The sequence below is a fragment of the Procambarus clarkii genome, chromosome 43 (genome assembly GCF_040958095.1).
Source record: "Procambarus clarkii isolate CNS0578487 chromosome 43, FALCON_Pclarkii_2.0, whole genome shotgun sequence".
Taxonomy (NCBI): domain Eukaryota; kingdom Metazoa; phylum Arthropoda; class Malacostraca; order Decapoda; family Cambaridae; genus Procambarus; species Procambarus clarkii.
In genome coordinates, this window is record NC_091192.1 from 13196243 (window position 1) to 13214227 (window position 17985).

Genomic DNA, 17985 nt, shown 5'->3' on the forward strand with positions numbered 1-17985 from the left:
GGTTCCGGAAGATGAGAGGAAATGTCAGCACTGTGGAGAAATGCCCAACAGACCACTGGAACATTATCTAACACAGTGCACAGTTACAACCACAACAGACCATTGGAACATTATCTAATACAGTGCACATCTACAAACCCATTAAGATTTCAACTTAGATCCAACAGAGCAGAAGTTGTTAAACACAAATGGCAAAATCTTACTGAAGCGACCATACGAGTAATAAATACTCATACTCCGCCCAAGTAAAACAGAAACAAGCAACACTTAGTGGGCCAGCCAGAGGCTTAGGGCCCACGCAGGAATATCCCTGCAAAAAAAAAAAAATACACGCTCACCCCTCATCTGAGCTCACCACCCCTGCCTCACTCAGCTCTCTGCCCTGCTCCAGGCTTCGTCTCAATTTATTCTTATTTATTTATATATATATACAAGTGTTCTTACATTCTTGTAAGAACAAGAACTACACTTCTACTTCAACTACTATACTTCACTACACTGTCAACAATCCAACTGCTGTAACCAAGACTATACTAAATAAATATAAAAACCACTAATCTCTTTGTGTCTAATCAACCAAATATGTACACATAATCATACGTTACAGGAACATTATGTACAGCACCTTGAGAAATGTTTAAATTAGTTTACCTGAGGGTCAGTAACACACTAATGACCTCGACGAGGATAGGAACCCCGTAAACTGTCAGCCAAAATACCATGGATAACAACTTTTAATTTCTGGGCACTTGGGGCCTGGAACACCCAGTGCTCGACTCCCGCTTGAGAGGCGACCATTCTACTAACTGAGCTACAAGCTACCCACAAAATGCATGACGTAAATGTTTCGGATGTAGGTTACATCAGAAAATTTGTTTTTTATCCTATTATATATATTTGCTAGTACGTGGGAGACCAACAAGGCTCAATTCGAGCCCGGGTCCCACTGTTACTCTGACCAATGCGCCAAACGATCGCCGGTTTGGTGCGATGGTCAGTTTTCTGCCTCCAGAAAATATATAAACACACATTAACAGCTGATAGCGCAATTGAAGTTTCTTTTCAGATTTAATTTCTCACCAAGCTAGGACCCCCCCCTCCCCCCCACACACACACAACAACGGTGATGTATGATCCTACTTTGATGAGATCTTGCCAAACAGGAGGATTGGACGGAGGGATTTCGAAGAATATCCTCCTCGTTCACCAGCTCTACACTGTATTTTGTAGATAGTTAAATTATAAAGTCTACACTACAAAACAGCCAACAGTCGCTGAACTGAGAGTAACCATTGAACAAGAATGCACTCAGATACGAAACGAAATGTTTCTTAATGTTTGCGATTCCATTGCTTTGTGTTATCAGCAGTGTCTGGACCAGATCGGACATGTTTGCAAACAGGTGTTTACAAAACGCCTTGACTAGAAGGCAATGGGGGAACATTCGACAAGTCAACGGCTTCCTGTCCTCGTCAAGGCCAAGGACAAGTGTTACTGGCTCTCGGGTAAAACAATTAAACAATATCTGTAGATTCTATTACGTTTTGAAAATTAGATGTATGTTAATAAACATTGACTTTATAATTATTCAAAGTGCACTTTGAATAATTATGAATATCTATAAATAAAAATGTAAATGTTCGTTCAAAATCGCTAATCTCGGAAAGTTCTTCACCGATTGTATTGAAATTTTAACATAACGTTCCATTTGCATCCGAGCAGGTTCTTATATACATACTATATAGATGTCATGTCTGTGACGGGGAAAAAAAACATGCTTTTTATGAAAACTGTTTTTATGTCTTTCATGGGAGGGAAATCTTCGAGACCTGTTTACCGATTGTTTTGAAATTTTGACACAATGTTGCATTCGACTAGGTGCGTGTTTTTATGTACCTACTATATACATGCCTCATTCATGACAGGAAAAGTCAAGCTTTTTTGAAAAACAGCGCCATCTGTTCGACGAAAGAACAACACACGCTCTAATCTCCAAAATTTCTTCACCGATTGTTTTGAAATTTTGACACAACGTTCCATTCGAATACACACATGTTTTTATATACCTTCTATATAGATGCCATGCCTGGAACAGGTAAAACCATGTTTTTTTTTTTAAACAGCACCATCTGTTGAACGTAATAGCAACACACCCTATACTAAATATGTCACGATTCCATTTCAATGTTTCCGATTGCATTGATAAATTGAATTTTCATAGATTTTGATTTATTTTCATTTTGATTTAATTATTTTGTGTGACATTGCATTGGAATTGAGCTGTGTTGTTTACTGTACCGGTCACTTCATAAGTATAAGCATAGATGCCACCCCTGTAACAGGTAATTTTTTTTTTTTTTTTTTTAAGAAACAATGACATCTGTTGCACGTAAGCACAACACACGCTGTACTAAATATGTTGCGATTCTATTTCAATGTTTCCAATTGCACTGACAAATTAAATTTTCATAGATTTCGATTTATTTTCATTTTGAATTAATTATTTTGTGTGACATTGCTTTAGAATTGAACTGTGTTGTTTACCATACTATTCATCTTGTGAGTATAAGTATAGATGCCACACCTGTGACAGGTCTTTTTTTTAAACAGCGCCATCTGTTGCACATAAGAGCAACACACGCTATACTAAATATGCTATGATTCCATTTCAATGTTTCCGATTTCATTTATAAATTGAATTTTTATAGATTTTGATTTATTTTAATTTAATTATTTTGTGTGACATTGCGTTGGAATTGAGCTTTGTTGTTTACCATACCATTCATTTCGTGAGTATTTTACTTATTTTTTTTCATTTCTTTTTTGTAACTTTTTCTTATATTTCAGCAATGGGAACATCAGATGATTTGGGAATGCATTGGATGAGGGAGTGAGAAATGGTGGGGAGAACAAGGGGACGGGAGTGGGGGATGGGGGAGCATGAGGGGACAGGGGAGGGGAGTAATGGTGGGGAGGACAAAGGAACAGGGAAGTTTGGGATGGTGGGGGACAAGGGGACAGGAGGAATGGAGAATGGTGGGGAGGACAAGGGGACAGGGGAGAGGGGAATGGTAGGGAGGACGAGGGGACAGCGGAGTGGGAGATAGTGGGGAGGATGAGGGGACGGTGCAGTTGGGAATGGTTAGGATGACGAGGGGACGGCGGAGTGGGGGGATGGGGGGAGGACAAAGGGACGAGGGTGGGGGGGGGGAAATGGTGGGGAGGATGAGGGGACGGGGGAGTAGAGAATGGTTGGGAGGACGAGGGGACGGGGGAGGGGGGGGGGAATGGTGGGGAGGACTGGAAGATAGGGGAAGGTTGCTGAGCCATAGCAACACGTTGCCGGGTACAGCTAGTAATATAATAAATATAATAGCCTCCAGAAATATATATGTGGCATCCAAAATCAGAGCAACAGTCAGCAAGAAAATAGAAGAAGGCAACACAATAGGGGCGATCAGAGTCATCACCAGTGAAGACACAGTTGCCACCAGGGATGCCCATACAGCACAAGCCCTGAGGGAAAAACAACCACCCAGAGCTCCTCGTGATGACAGTGTTCCCCTAGTCGGTGTCACCAGAGCAGAACCCTTGTGTGTGCTCGAATCCATGGTGCATAAAGCAGCTTTACCCTTCCCACCAGGATCAGCAGGTGGGTTCACAGGACTAAGACCCAACCACATCAAACAAATGCTCAACCCTGCACTGGGAGACATTGCACAGGGCCTCCTGGTGGAACTAAGTAGATTCTCCATCACATGTCTAGCTGGCAACATACCAGAGATCATACGGCCTCTCCTTTTTGGCGCTACCCTCTGTGCCCTGAGGAAAAAAGATGGAGGAATCAGACCGATAGCTGTGTGCAATTCACTTCGGCGCCTCGTCGCTAAGGCTGCTGCTAGAGCAGTTAGTCAGGCAGCAGCCGACATGCTGAAGCCAAAACAGCTTGGATTTGGCATTCCCCAAGGGTGTGAGGCAGCGGCTCATGCAGCTAGAGCCTACATTGCCAACATTACAAATGAAAAGGCACTGATAAAAATTGGACTTCAGAAATGCTTTCAATCTGGTTAGAAGGGATGCAGTACTCAATGCAGTTCATCGCCTTTTTCCTTCCCTCTACCCGTTTGTAAACTCATGCTACAGCAAGAATCTAACTCTGCTATTCGGGGAACATGAAATTGAATCACAAGAAGGTGTCCAACAGGATGGCCCCCTTGCTCCTTTTCTTTTCTGCCTAGTCATCAAGGAAGTCACCGATAACCTGTCCAGTGAGCTCACTATTTGGTTTTTGGACGATGGTACTCTAGCTGGCTCCCCAGCCTCACTCTTGGACGACATAAAAATAATTCAGGAGCAAGTCTAGGCCCTCACCCTGAACTCTTCCAAGTGTGAAATAACCTCCACCAACCAGAACATAATAGAGCAAATAAAGGTTGTTTTGCCTGATATTCATACAACCAACCCTGAGGACAGCACACTCCTAGGTGCTCCTCTTGGAAGGAATGCCATCGACGAGGTCCTTGGTAAGAAGATCACTGACCTGAAGAGGATGAACGAGAGGATTGAAGACATCGATGCTCATGATGCACTTTACCTCATCACCAGATGCTTGACCCTCCCCAGGCTGACCTACTTTCTAAGATGTTCGAACCAGGACCAGCAGGACCACCACCCCAACCACCGCCTTCTGAAGCCCATAAGCAATTCAGCTGGGATCGCCCCATTGCCGACCAAGAAGCTGCGACTTTGCTAGAAGCTTCGACAACACCACATGACACTGCCCGACTTAGAGCTGTAGCAGCTCCCCATGCAGGTGACTTCCTATTAGCAACCCCAATGTCAGCAACCGGCACCCGTCTCACACCGCAGGCCCTCCGAATTGCCATGGCTTCTCGCCTCGCTTCCCTAATCCATACCGGATACAGGTGTATTTGCGGCGAGGCAGAAGCCGACAGGTACGGACGGCATGGCCTTCTCTGCCAAAGGACAGGAGGATGGCATGCAAGACACGGCGAGGTTAACGACATTATTAAGAGAAGCCTTACCACAGCCAGTTGTCCAGCAGAGAGAGAGCCCCGTTACCTAATGTCCCGCAACTCTGATGAGCCTGTCGGACGCCCAGACGGAATCACAGTGAACCCCTGGAAGAATGGTAGACAGTTGGTGTGGGACTACACTTGCGTTTCAACTTTAGCCAACACCTGTGTTGACTTCAGTGCTGCACAAGCACTAGGTGTTGCTAATCACCGGGAAGCAGCCAAGTCACGTAAATACAGAGACCTTGAGCACCACTACAATTTTGTCCCCATTGCCTCAGAGACACTTGGTGCCTGGGGTAAAAGTGCTGCTAGTTTTTTGAAGGAGTTGGGGTCCAAGCTAATTGAAACAACTAGAGACCCTAGAGCTGCCAGTTTTCTCTTCCAGCGCCTTAGTGTGGCGATCTAGAGAGGAAATGCTCACTGCATCCATGGTTCCTGCCCGCCATCTGAGGAGCTGGAGGAGCTCTACAACTTGTGACAAGCAGCCTTGTACCCTGCATGTAACCAATGTTGTGACCCTTTTGTGTAATGACATTTTCAAATAAAGTTAGATATATATACACACACATACCAAAAATATAGGGGTGGTAGGAGAAGAAAATATCAAAGTGTTCAATGAGGATCCACAAGGTCTTCTCTGAGTACTCTATATTTCCTTCTCCGAGGCTATGGGTTCCTACACTTGCACCAGAAGTTATACCCCTTCTAGGTTTAAAATATATATATATATATATATATATATATATATATATATATATATATATATATATATATATATATATATATATATATATATATATATATTATATATATATGTCGTACCTAGTAGCCAGAACGCACTTCTCAGCCTACTATGCAAGTCCCGATTTGCCTAATAAGCCAAGTTTTCCTGAATTAATATATTTTCTCTAATTTTTTTTCTCATGAAATGATAAAACTACCCATTTCATTATGTATGAGGTCAATTTTTTTTTATTGGAGTTAAAATTAACGTAGATATATGACCGAACCTAACCAACCCTACCTAACCTAACCTAACCTATCTTTATAGGTTAGGTTAGGATAGGTAGCCGAAAAAGTTAGGTTAGGTTAGGTAGTCGAAAAAACATTAATTCATGAAAACTTGGCTTATTAGGCAAATCGGGTCTTGCATAGTAGGCTGAGAAGTGCGTTCTGGCTACTAGGTACGATATATATATATATATATATATATATATATATATATATATATATATATATATATATAACAGGCAACATATCAGCAGGATGCGGGGCACATCCTGGGGCGGGAAGGCCTGGACAAAGGCCTCACTACAACACCTGTCCCCCAACAAAGGGGACAATTAATGAACAGTTTACTTCATTCGTGAACTGTGTTCGGGAGTAATGAATATGTACTTGTTAGTTGGTCAGTAGGTTCTTGATGTGGTCTTAATAACCCTCTAAAGGCTGATTGACTTCAGTTACCCTCTGGAGATTAATAGTTCTTAATAACCCTTCAGAGGCTGGTAGGCCTTAATAACCCTTCAGAGGCTGGTAGGCCTTAATAACCCTTCAGAGGCTGGTAGGCCTTAATAACCCTTCAGAGGCTGGTAGGCCTTAATAACCTTGCAGAAGTTAACACGCCTTAACCTTCCAGATGTTGGTAGGCCTTAATAACCCTCCGGAAGATGATAAGCCTTAAATAACCCTCCGGAAGATGATAAGCCTTAAATAACCCTCCAAAAATTGATAAGCCTTAATAACCCTGCAGAGGTTGATAGGTCTTAATAACCCTTCAGAGGCTGGTAGGCCTTAATAACCCTCCAGAAGTTAATAGGCCTTAATAACCCTCCAGAAGTTAATAGGCCTTAATAACCCTCCAGAAGTTAATAGGCCTTAATAACCCTCCAGAAGTTAATAGGCCTTAATAACCCTCCAGAAGTTAATAGGCCTTAATAACCCTCCAGAAGTTAATAGGCCTTAATAACCCTCCAGATGTTAATAGGCCTTAATAAACCTCCAGAGATTGATAGGTCTTAATAACCCTCCAGAGATTGATAGACCTTAATAACCCTCCAGAAGTTAATAGGCCTTAATAAGCCTCCAGAGGTTAATAGACCTTAATAACCCTCCAGTGGTTGATAAACCATTTTAAGATGTAAATGAAGTACCAGAATCTTCTGAGTTCGATAATATCCCAGTGACCTCAAGGAGCACAACACAAGGAGGGAAAGTTTCTTGGGTCAGCCAGTTACATACACTATAAATTTGTTTATTACTTGAACAAATACCCCCCCCCCCACCCCCGCCCATTGACGTGGGCGGGGGTGGAAGGTATTCCCCATCCTACAGTTTGCTAACGTGGGATAATTGGCTTAAGTTTCTGGTAATAGATCATTTTAAATGAAATACACATTGTTTTAATATTTGTCGTAGAGTTATTTCTAAAAATTTCAAATTTTCACGTATTGAGTCAAAGTACTCGAATAATTTGTTCTAATATATTTATATATGATCTGGTCAGCATCAGCAGGTATTGCAGACTTCCTGAGATACTTGTCTCAGCTCCTGGTTACGTAGTGGTAACACACACTCTTCGCATGTAGCGAGTGCTTTGGTCAGGGTTCGAGCCTTGGCCAGGAACGATTGACTAGGTGTCAATCCTTAACTGTGCGCCCCTGAAAGTTGCAAATTTGATGTCCAAAGGATTTGGAAAGGATGGTGCGAGGAAGAAGGATGGGGCGCGTGAAATTCTTGGAAGAGGATTGGGATGTGGAGAGAAGAGCTTGAAAGTTCGGTGGCCTGTCCATCATGGGTTGGCATCATGTTTTTGGTCTTGGCTTGGGGCTCGAGTTGTTCTTCAGCGGCAGGAGGCTAGTGGTGAGACGGTGAGGTATTGTCCTGGTTCAGTTGAGGTGCTTAGTCTGGCTTAGAGGAGGCGTCTTCCCTATGGTGTTGGTGAACCTTTTCGTTCTTTTAACTGTTGTTCGGTGGTCGAGGTGGTGGTGGTGCAGGTATGGTCGAATCTTCGCCTGAATTGTTCGCACGCCGGCTGTGGTATCGGAGTTCCTTCCGGGTCTTGGGCTGCGGTAGAGAAGTCGATTTGACTCCGATTTTCTTTCCTGAAGTCCAGGTCGATGAATTTTGTCAGCAGGATGTTGAGGTCTACATATCGTTCCACTGCGGAATGGTGGACGAACTTGGGGGTGAGGGAATTTGACTCGGTTCCTTTTGGTGATGAGCCGGTTGCATTCTAAGGCCAGGGTTATTCTAGTATTGCTGTTGCCATAGATATTGACTTCCTGGGGGATGAAGAGACAGTAACAAGGTTTGCTCCTGTCTATTTTGCCTGGTTTGACTTCGGGTTCTGGTCTGATGTAGGAGATTTTCATCTCTTCATTATCTTCTAGATCAGTTGCTGGTACAGTTTCTTGCTGGGGAGGTGCTGTAGCTGAGCCCTGTGTCGTTGGTGCGGTTAGTACTGTTGGTAGCATCGTTGTTGTTGCTGGGAGGTGCTGTAGCTGAGCCCTGTGTCGTTGGTGCGGTTAGTACTGTTGGTAGCATCGTTGTTGTTGCTGGGAGGTGCTGTAGCTGAGCCCTGTGTCGTTGGTGCGGTTAGTACTGTTGGTAGCATCGTTGTTGTTGCTGGGAGGTGCTGTAGCTGAGCCCTGTGTCGTTGGTGCGGTTAGTACTGTTGGTAGCATCGTTGTTGTTGCTGGTTCCGTTGTTGTTCCGGTTTCTGCTGATGTTGGGGTTTGTTTTGGTTGAATTGAGGTAGCTTGTTGAGACTGTAGTAGGTCCGCTGGGACCGACATGGTGGGTAGACCGTTTGCATCAAGCAGACTGTCGAGTCCAGTCACATACTTACCGACATCTGTCACTGCCAGCTTCTCCGCAAGGCTAATCAGAACAGGGACCAGAGTGGTGGCGGCCGAGGCCGCTGATTGGTTGGCTGGTGTGTTGGTTGACAGCTGGACAGCAGTCGCCAGTGTGCTAGGTCCCCATTGGGGGGGGGGGGAGCCTGGCCTGGTAAGGGGCATAACTTGCCGACCCCTCACAGTGTTCCAGAGAGAACTGGATAAGCACCTCCAAAGGATACCTGATCAACCAGGCTGTGACTCATACGTCAGGCTGCGAGCAGCCGCGTCTAACAGCCTGGTTGATCAGTCCAGCAACCAGGAGGCTTGGTCGACGACCGGGCCGCGGGGACACTAAGCCCCGGAAGCACCTCAAGGTGGTGCGGACGTCGTGGTAGCTGAGGAGTTGGATAGCACAGGGAACGTCGTTGCCTGGATGTTGAACGCCGGCTGATTGGTGGTTGGTGTGGCGGGTGCCGTTTTCTTAATTACAACAAGTCTTATGAGGCAGTCCATGGAGACGGCGGTGGTAACGGCTCCCTCACAGCTGAGACACCTTTTGATAAGCGATTGGCAGTCATTAAAATGATGGTTTTGAGTGCAGCCGCTGCACTTTGCCTCTGCTTGTGGGCAGTTCTTGGTGTCGTGGTCTTATTTGTAGCACTTGAAGCATTGGCGTATGAGGTAGTAACGATCTTTCTTGACAGTGTCTGGTGTGATGGTCCAGGCATCTGAAGCCGTTTTCCACTGCTCGGGTCGCCGGTGCAGGTGTAGAGGTCACCTTCAGGGTAGGTCGTGAGGTTGTCGTCTTTCGTGATGAGTCTAACTTTGACTGCCTTCAGAGCTGGGTTCCTGGTGATGATGCTTGACAGCATAGTGTCAGCATCCTCGGAGGCGATGTAGACGCTGGTGCGGCTGACGAAAATGGTTCTATCAGCCAGGTAGCGCCGGGTGGGCACGATGATCAGGTCGGTGTTTCGTAGAGCGACCTGGTGTTCTGGAGCGGACAGATGTTCCAAAGCTTCCTCGCTTGAGTAGAGAAGTTCTGCACCGAAGCCGTCAGCGTGGATGTCCGGCGATGCTGCATTGGTGGTGTTGACAATATTTGATAGTATCTGGGGGCCATTGGTGAAGCTGGTTTCTCCCTGAAACGAAACTGATGCGGTAAACTATGCCGAAGTATCTGTTTATGACTTATACATCACTGGAGATGGCCTAGCTACCGTCTCTACTCGGTATAATGCACCAAGTTGGGAGCCCGGTCTGACACTCTCTAGTAAAGCTAGCCTTTCTGCCTTATATTTACCCACCCGGCAGTACTGGATGTTGTGAGATGATTCTTGTTTATCTGTCTATGCTGATCTAATCTTCTCTGTGTTTTGGGTTCGCTGATCCTGCTCACCTGTTCACCCAGCAGTAATTACAATACAATTTTATTTAGGTAAGGTACATACATACAATAAATATTTACAAGGATTGTTTGACTTATAGGTATAGCTAGTACATACAATGCCTAAAGCCACTATTACGCAAAGCGTTTCGGGCATAAACCGATATGCGATATGCAATTATGTAACCGATAGCAAATCGACTGGCGGTCGTGTTCCAAGAAAAACTAATACCATCAGCTATGGGAAGGGCAAGCGCTCAGGCTGCTAACAGTAGCCAGAAATCGTCTGCTGCTGTACCCACCTGTTTAAAACAAAAAGAAGAAAAAACATTTTGGGAGTACTGATTTTCTTGTCTGATCCACAAACATGTCTTAAGTGTTAGTTCTTCTTAAGTGTCTTAGACTACTAAGGTGGCTGGCGCCGACGTTACTTATAAAATACTTTAATTCCACGTTAGGAACACATTTTCATTAACCCCCCCCCCCAAAAAAAAATGGTGCCCAATGGTTACCGTATATAAAAACAACGCCATTTCAACCCCGAATTAACGTGATTAACGTTGATCGAACGAGGGACCCCGTTACTGGAGAACAACATAGTGCCCAAGGGCTGTACAGTTCAATTACATAAAAACAAACAAAAAATTATAACATATTCATGGCAGATGTTGCCTCGTCAAGAAAACCATTTATAAAAAGTCAATACCGATGTAACCAACACATACAAAAATTCTAAGTTACTTTAAACTTCAAATGTTTGTGAGAATCAAAGTGAATCTCATTCATTAATCAATATAAATGATAATCAAATTAAACAATTCAATACGTTGATGGCAACCGCAGGGTGTCCCGGCGAGGAGGGCAGAGACACAGCGGTGCGGTTGGTCAGTAGTGCGGCAGCCAGCAAGGGGTGAGGATACGCTGGTCGTCAGGCTGCCGGGAAATTTAGACGTAGGCTTGTAGAACGAATGACAAACAAAGATTTTTATGCCGAGAATTTTGTCTTCTAGCGACGGTTTATGAGGTAAGGTATTGATGTTTGAGGTGTGTGATTATGTTGCGGCACGCGAATGCTTGCCTCCTCTGAATATGGAAAACAAATTGGATTTGTATTAGTATAATTCCCCCCCCCCCCAAACAAAATGTATGTGGATGTGTATAAAGTATCACAATTACACAGTGTGGACTCCTAGCTAATCAATGGCGTCTAGTTCACTTCATATTATATACCATATATTAATTATTTGTTATTAAAGAAGGTGAATTAATGTGCTTATTAACTAAGCTAAATGACTAATGAACTCCCCGACTACACTTGTTAAATTTGGGGACAGTTTTGTAACACATTTTGGCAATCTTTATTGACTATCATTGGTGAGGTGGTCATAGCACCGTGTATGTTTAGGGGCGATCCCGAGCGGGATGGGTTTTGATACAGTACCCCATAAGTTGGAGTAACCGGCCAGGTGTTCCATTGGATAAGAGTACTCAAACAGAAAACGGAGTTATGTAAGGGGGCGAGACCTCAGAATGGCGAGATGTCACAAGCAGAGTCCCACAGGATTCTGTACTAGGACCTATCTTGTTTCTGATATATGTAAATGATCTTCCCGAAGATCATTGCCTAAGAATGAGAGGACTCTTTCTCCTCTGGTGACGACGCTAAAATCATGAGACGGATTAAGCAGAGGACAGCAAGATACTACAAGATGACCGGAATACGTCGAAGGAATGGTCCAGCAAATGGCCAATAGTTTAACTCTGGAAAACGTAAAATAATGAAAATAGGTGTATGGAGCAGGAGACCGAACACATGGTACCAGTTGGGAGAAAAAATCCTTCAGGGATCAGGAAGAGAGATTTGGCGTTGATATGCCAGATTCCTGAAGCAACCCGTTCTCGCAAATTTAATAAGTCAATATTGACTTATTAGTTGCGTGCATAGGTGACATACTAAACATAATAGTTTCCCTTGAAAAGCTTCATAGAAAACACCGACCATACCTAACCTACTTAGTATGTTAAAATAAGCATCTTATAGCTTCGTAATTACAATTGTTACTTAACCTATTATAGGTATAGGTTAGGTAATAATTGTAATTACGAATCAATAAGATGCTTATCTTAACATACTAAGTAGGTTAGGTAAGGTCGGTGTTTTCTATGAAGCTTTTCAAGGGAAACTATTATGTTAAGTATGTCACCTATGCACATATTTAATAAGTCAATATTGACTTATTAAATTTGCGAGAACGGGTTGCCTGAAGCCAACATCAAAAAGATATCAGTGGCATATGCAAGGCTGGCAAACATAAAAACTGTCATTAGAAACGTGTGTAAGGAATCATTCAAATGCTTGCATACCTATTATGTCAGACCAATACTGAATTATGAAGTAAAGTCCGTATCTAGTCAAACACCAGAACGAAGTTAGGAAACGTTAAGAGCTATGCCACCAGACTTCTTCCTGAACTCAGAGGTATGAGCTCCGTGGAAAGTCTACTGGAATTAAACCTCAGGACACTGGATGAAAGAAAGAGTTAGGGGAGACTTGATTACCCACCTACAAAATTCTCAAAGGAATTGATAGGGTAGAAAAAGATAAACTATTTAGCACAGATGGTACACGAACAAGGGGACACAGGTGGAAACTTAATATCCACATGAGCCACAGTCATTTTTAGTGTCAGAAATTAACAAATGGAATTCATTAGGAAGTGATGTGGTAGAGCCAGACTCTATACACAGTTTCAAATGTAGATATGACAAAGCCCAATAGGCTCAGGAACTTGTAAAAAAGTTAATTGACGATTAAGAGGCGGTACCAAAGAGCTGAAGCTCAATCCCCACAATCATAACTACGTGAGTTCAGTATTGGTCAGCGCCGCTCATCCTGTGAGTGGACACACCGCCATAGTGCCAGTATTGGGCAGCGCCACTCATCCTGTGAGTGGACACACCGCCATAGTGACAGTATTGGGCAGCGCCACTCATCCTGTGAGTGGACACACCGCCATAGTGACAGTATTGGGCAGCGTCACTCATCCTGTGAGTGGACACACCGCCATAGTGACAGTATTGGGCAGCGCCACTCATCCTGTGAGTGGACACACCGCCATAGTGACAGTATTGGGCAGCGCCGCTCATCCTGTGAGTAGACATACCGCCATAGTGACAGTATTGGGCAGCGCCACTCATCCTGTGAGTAGACATACCGCCATAGTGACAGTATTGGGCAGCGCCGCTCATCCTGTGAGTAGACATACCGCCATAGTGACAGTATTGGGCAGCGTCACTCATCCTGTGAGTGGACACACCGTCATAGCAGCATGTACAACACTCCCCAATAGGAAGAAACCCCGCTGTGTTGTTCATCCTGTCACTTGTACCCAGACACAGCTGGGACTTAACCCTTGAGGCAAAGACTACATAGCTATGCCAAGGTTTACTAAGAGCGGAAACTTAATAGTTGAAAACTGATTAGTTCAGTAAAACCCAACTATTCCCTAATGTGAACAAAGTTCATGATTAATATACGAGAGTTGAACGTATCCTCCTTGTATACATTAGGAAGTGATGTTATCTACATGTAAATGTATGTCATGGACAGCATACAAATTTTGGTTTGAAGGCCGTACAGGCCTCATGATAGGCCTACACTGCTTTAGGAGTGGGAGGTGGGGCGCCACCACCTGCGTTGATCGTCTGCGCAGCCACAGTTGTCATAGCAGCTGGATATCTGGCGGGTGTGTGTGAGGTCGGAACACTGACCCGCTCATTAGAGGACTGCGGGTTACTGTCTGACCTGGACAAACTTAACACTTGCATCCCACCATATTTAAAATATTTTAGTTTGAGTTCATGATGAAGTATTGGCGAGTCTCCGAACATTATTAGATATAATTACGGGCATGGATATAACTCTAGAGGTACACGTGAACTGATTAACATCAGCTGCGTATGTAAAACTGTCCAATATGCGAACGACATTTAGAAATGTAAACATTGACGCGTTTAAACTATTACACACAATCTTATTTTGCTACAGTCACTCTCCGGCTTGATATACCTTTTGATAATTGCATAACCTACGTCAGAAAGCTTTGTAGAACATGCAGCGCATGCAGTCCCCACTTTTCGAAGCACAACATATTGTAGAAGTCCACTGATTATAAGGAAGCTACGAAGACAAGGTAACTTGGGGAAGCCCCAGATACATTAGGGACACGAGGAAATATAATGAGAACAGTAAAGTGGGGCCACAGGTGATGGTTGGAGACTGAGGCACTTTTGTGAGGTGGTGGGGAAGTGGTGGTGGTGGGGAAGTGGTGGTGGTGGTGGGGTAGAGTGGTGGTGGTGGTGGTAGAGTGGTGGTGGTGGTGGGGTGGTAGAGTGGTGGTGGTGGTGGGGTGGTAGAGTGGTGGTGGTGGTGGGGTGGTAGAGTGGTGGTGGTGGTGGTGGGGTGGTAGGGTGGTGGTGGGGTGGTAGAGTGGTGGTGGGGTGGTAGAGTGGTGGTGGTGGTGGGGTGGTAGAGTGGTGGTGGTGGTGGGGTGGTAGAGTGGTGGTGGGGTGGTAGGGTGGTGGTGGGGTGGTAGAGTGGTGGTCGTGGTGGTGGGGTGGTAGGGTGGTGGTGGGGTGGTAGAGTGGTGGTGGGGTAGAGTGGTGGTGGTGGTGGTGGGGTAGAGTGGTGGTGGTGGTGGTGTGGTGGTGGGGAAGAGTGTGTGTTCTGGGGAAGAGTGTGTGTGCTGGGGAAGAGTGTGTGTGCCGGGGCATGAACTAGGAACACGGATCGTGCAAGACTCCTCCATTCACAGCCTGGGCAACAATTCCGACAGGTTGGCAGGTATATAAATGCCGCCAGGCGGGCAACAGTAGCTGCTACGGTCTCAAGGGCTAGATCTCTCCATACCTGGAGGCACAGTTAAGCCTTGTTGGACCTACTGTAGGTACGGTCAAGAGGGATATATACACCGGAAGGTGTACTTATCAAGTCTCTGTATATTTTGACATCACTTCTCTCAGCTTGAGGACTTCTTTTAAATAATTACTTTTCTGTGTACATGAACAGAGATAACATTAGTCCTGAAGTAATATGCAGGCGAGGAGTCACAATAACGTGGCTGAAATATATTGACCAGACCACACTAGAAAGTGAAGGGACGACGACGTTTCGGTCCGTCCTGGACCATTCTCAAGTCGATTGTGATTCCTGAACTAATATAATATAATATAATTATATATATACTCGCTGCTTGGTCAGTCAACTCTTGAGGTGGTGTTAGTTCTCTAGAGGAGGAGAGGCCACACCGAAGGTTGAGAGTTATGCTGGTCTGTGTCACTCGCCTCCTCCTCCTCGACCATGAAAACACTCCATTGTTGAATTCCGATCATTGTTGAGAGACTTCCCTACCAGACTTAATTTTTGCAAGACGCAGTAGAAGTGCGCGCTTCTTTCACAGCGACACGGAGTCGCTCATCTTAAATCACTCCATCACCGTGACGCCCCAAGAGTGCCAGGAGGCACTCATTCTCACCAGCTTGGGTGCCATATATCCTTCCACTACCCCGCCCCACCGGGAACCCTGTGGGAGTCTCCACATGCTGGCAAGGGCACGCTCCATTACCCTGTATGGTCAGCCTGGTGCCCCTTCACACACCAACCGGTTCCCTCTGGCGCAGTCGTCTCAAGCTCTGACTGGAGGTGGCTTCCGCGACCTATGCTTCTTGCTCACAACCCTGGTCCACACCCACACTTGTGACGTGCAGGGGCTAGGACCCCTAGACCGTGACGTGCAGGGGCTAGGACCCCTAGACCGTGACGTGCAGGGGCTAGGACCCCTAGACCGTGACGTGCAGGGGCTAGGACCCCTAGACCGTGACGTGCAGGGGCTAGGACCCCAAGACCGTGACGTGCAGGGGCTAGGACCCCTAGACCGTGACGTGCAGGGGCTAGGACCCCTAGACCGTGACGTGCAGGGGCTAGGACCCCTAGACCGTGACGTGCAGGGGCTAGGACCCCTAGACCGTCACGTGCAGGGGCTAGGACCCCTAGACCCTCACGTGCAGGGGCTAGGACCCCTAGACCGTGACGTGCAGGGGCTAGGACCCCTAGACCGTGACGTGCAGGGGCTAGGACCCCTAGACCGTGACGTGCAGGGGCTAGGACCCCTAGACCGTGACGTGCAGGGGCTAGGACCCCTAGACCGTGACGTGCAGGGGCTAGGACCCCTAGACCGTGACGTGCAGGGGCTAGGACCCCTAGACCGTGACGTGCAGGGGCTAGGACCCCTAGACCGTGACGTGCAGGGGCTAGGACCCCTAGACCGTGACGTGCAGGGGCTAGGACCCCTAGACCGTGACGTGCAGGGGCTAGGACCCCTAGACCGTCACGTCCAGGGGCTAGGACCCCTAGACCGTGACGTGCAGGGGCTAGGACCCCTAGACCGTCACGTGCAGGGGCTAGGACCCCTAGACCGTGACGTGCAGGGGCTAGGACCCCTAGACCGTCACGTGCAGGGGCTAGGACCCCTAGACCGTCACGTGCAGGGGCTAGGACCCCTAGACCGTCACGTGCAGGGGCTAGGACCCCTAGACCGTCACGTGCAGGGGCTAGGACCCCTAGACCGTCACGTGCAGGGGCTAGGACCCCTAGACCGTCACGTGCAGGGGCTAGGACCCCTAGACCGTCACGTGCAGGGGCTAGGACCCCTAGACCGTCACGTGCAGGGGCTAGGACCCCTAGACCGTCACGTGCAGGGGCTAGGACCCCTAGACCGTCACGTGCAGGGGCTAGGACCCCTAGACCGTGACGTGCAGGGGCTAGGACCCCTAGACCGTGACGTGCAGGGGCTAGGACCCCTAGACCGTGACGTGCAGGGGCTAGGACCCCTAGACCGTCACGTGCAGGGGCTAGGACCCCTAGACCGTCACGTGCAGGGGCTAGGACCCCTAGACCGTCACGTGCAGGGGCTAGGACCCCTAGACCGTCACGTGCAGGGGCTAGGACCCCTAGACCGTGACGTGCAGGGGCTAGGACCCCTAGACCGTGACGTGCAGGGGCTAGGACCCCTAGACCGTCACGTGCAGGGGCTAGGACCCCTAGACCGTGACGTGTAGGGGCTAGGACCCCTAGACCGTGACGTGCAGGGGCTAGGACCCCTAGACCGTCACGTGCAGGGGCTAGGACCCCTAGACCGTCACGTGCAGGGGCTAGGACCCCTAGACCGTGACGTGCAGGGGCTAGGACCCCTAGACCGTCACGTGCAGGGGCTAGGACCCCTAGACCGTCACGTGCAGGGGCTAGGACCCCTAGACCGTGACGTGCAGGGGCTAGGACCCCTAGACCGTGACGTGCAGGGGCTAGGACCCCTAGACCGTCACGTGCAGGGGCTAGGACCCCTAGACCGTCACGTGCAGGGGCTAGGACCCCTAGACCGTCACGTGCAGGGGCTAGGACCCCTAGACCGTCACGTGCAGGGGCTAGGACCCCTAGACCGTCACGTGCAGGGGCTAGGACCCCTAGACCGTCACGTGCAGGGGCTAGGACCCCTAGACCGTCACGTGCAGGGGCTAGGACCCCTAGACCGTCACGTGCAGGGGCTAGGACCCCTAGACCGTCACGTGCAGGGGCTAGGACCCCTAGACCGTCACGTGCAGGGGCTAGGACCCCTAGACCGTCACGTGCAGGGGCTAGGACCCCTAGACCGTCACGTGCAGG

At 47.3% G+C, this 17985-nt stretch overlaps 2 protein-coding genes across 2 annotated transcripts in view; both read left to right on the forward strand.

Annotated features, from left to right (window-relative positions):
- Positions 1-11158: 11158 nt before the first annotated feature.
- LOC123756013 (major facilitator superfamily domain-containing protein 6) overlaps positions 11159-17985 on the forward strand; it is an 88310-nt gene continuing 81483 nt past the window's right edge. Inside the window, exon 1 of the mRNA XM_069300052.1 lies at positions 11159-11292. The gene's annotated coding sequence lies outside the window, so the exon portion shown is untranslated. The remainder of the gene's footprint in view (positions 11293-17985) is intronic.
- LOC123756012 (spidroin-2-like) lies at positions 15867-17384 on the forward strand. The gene has a single exon (XM_045739026.2). The coding sequence runs from the start codon at positions 15867-15869 to the stop codon at positions 17382-17384; it is 1518 nt and encodes a 505-aa protein (XP_045594982.2).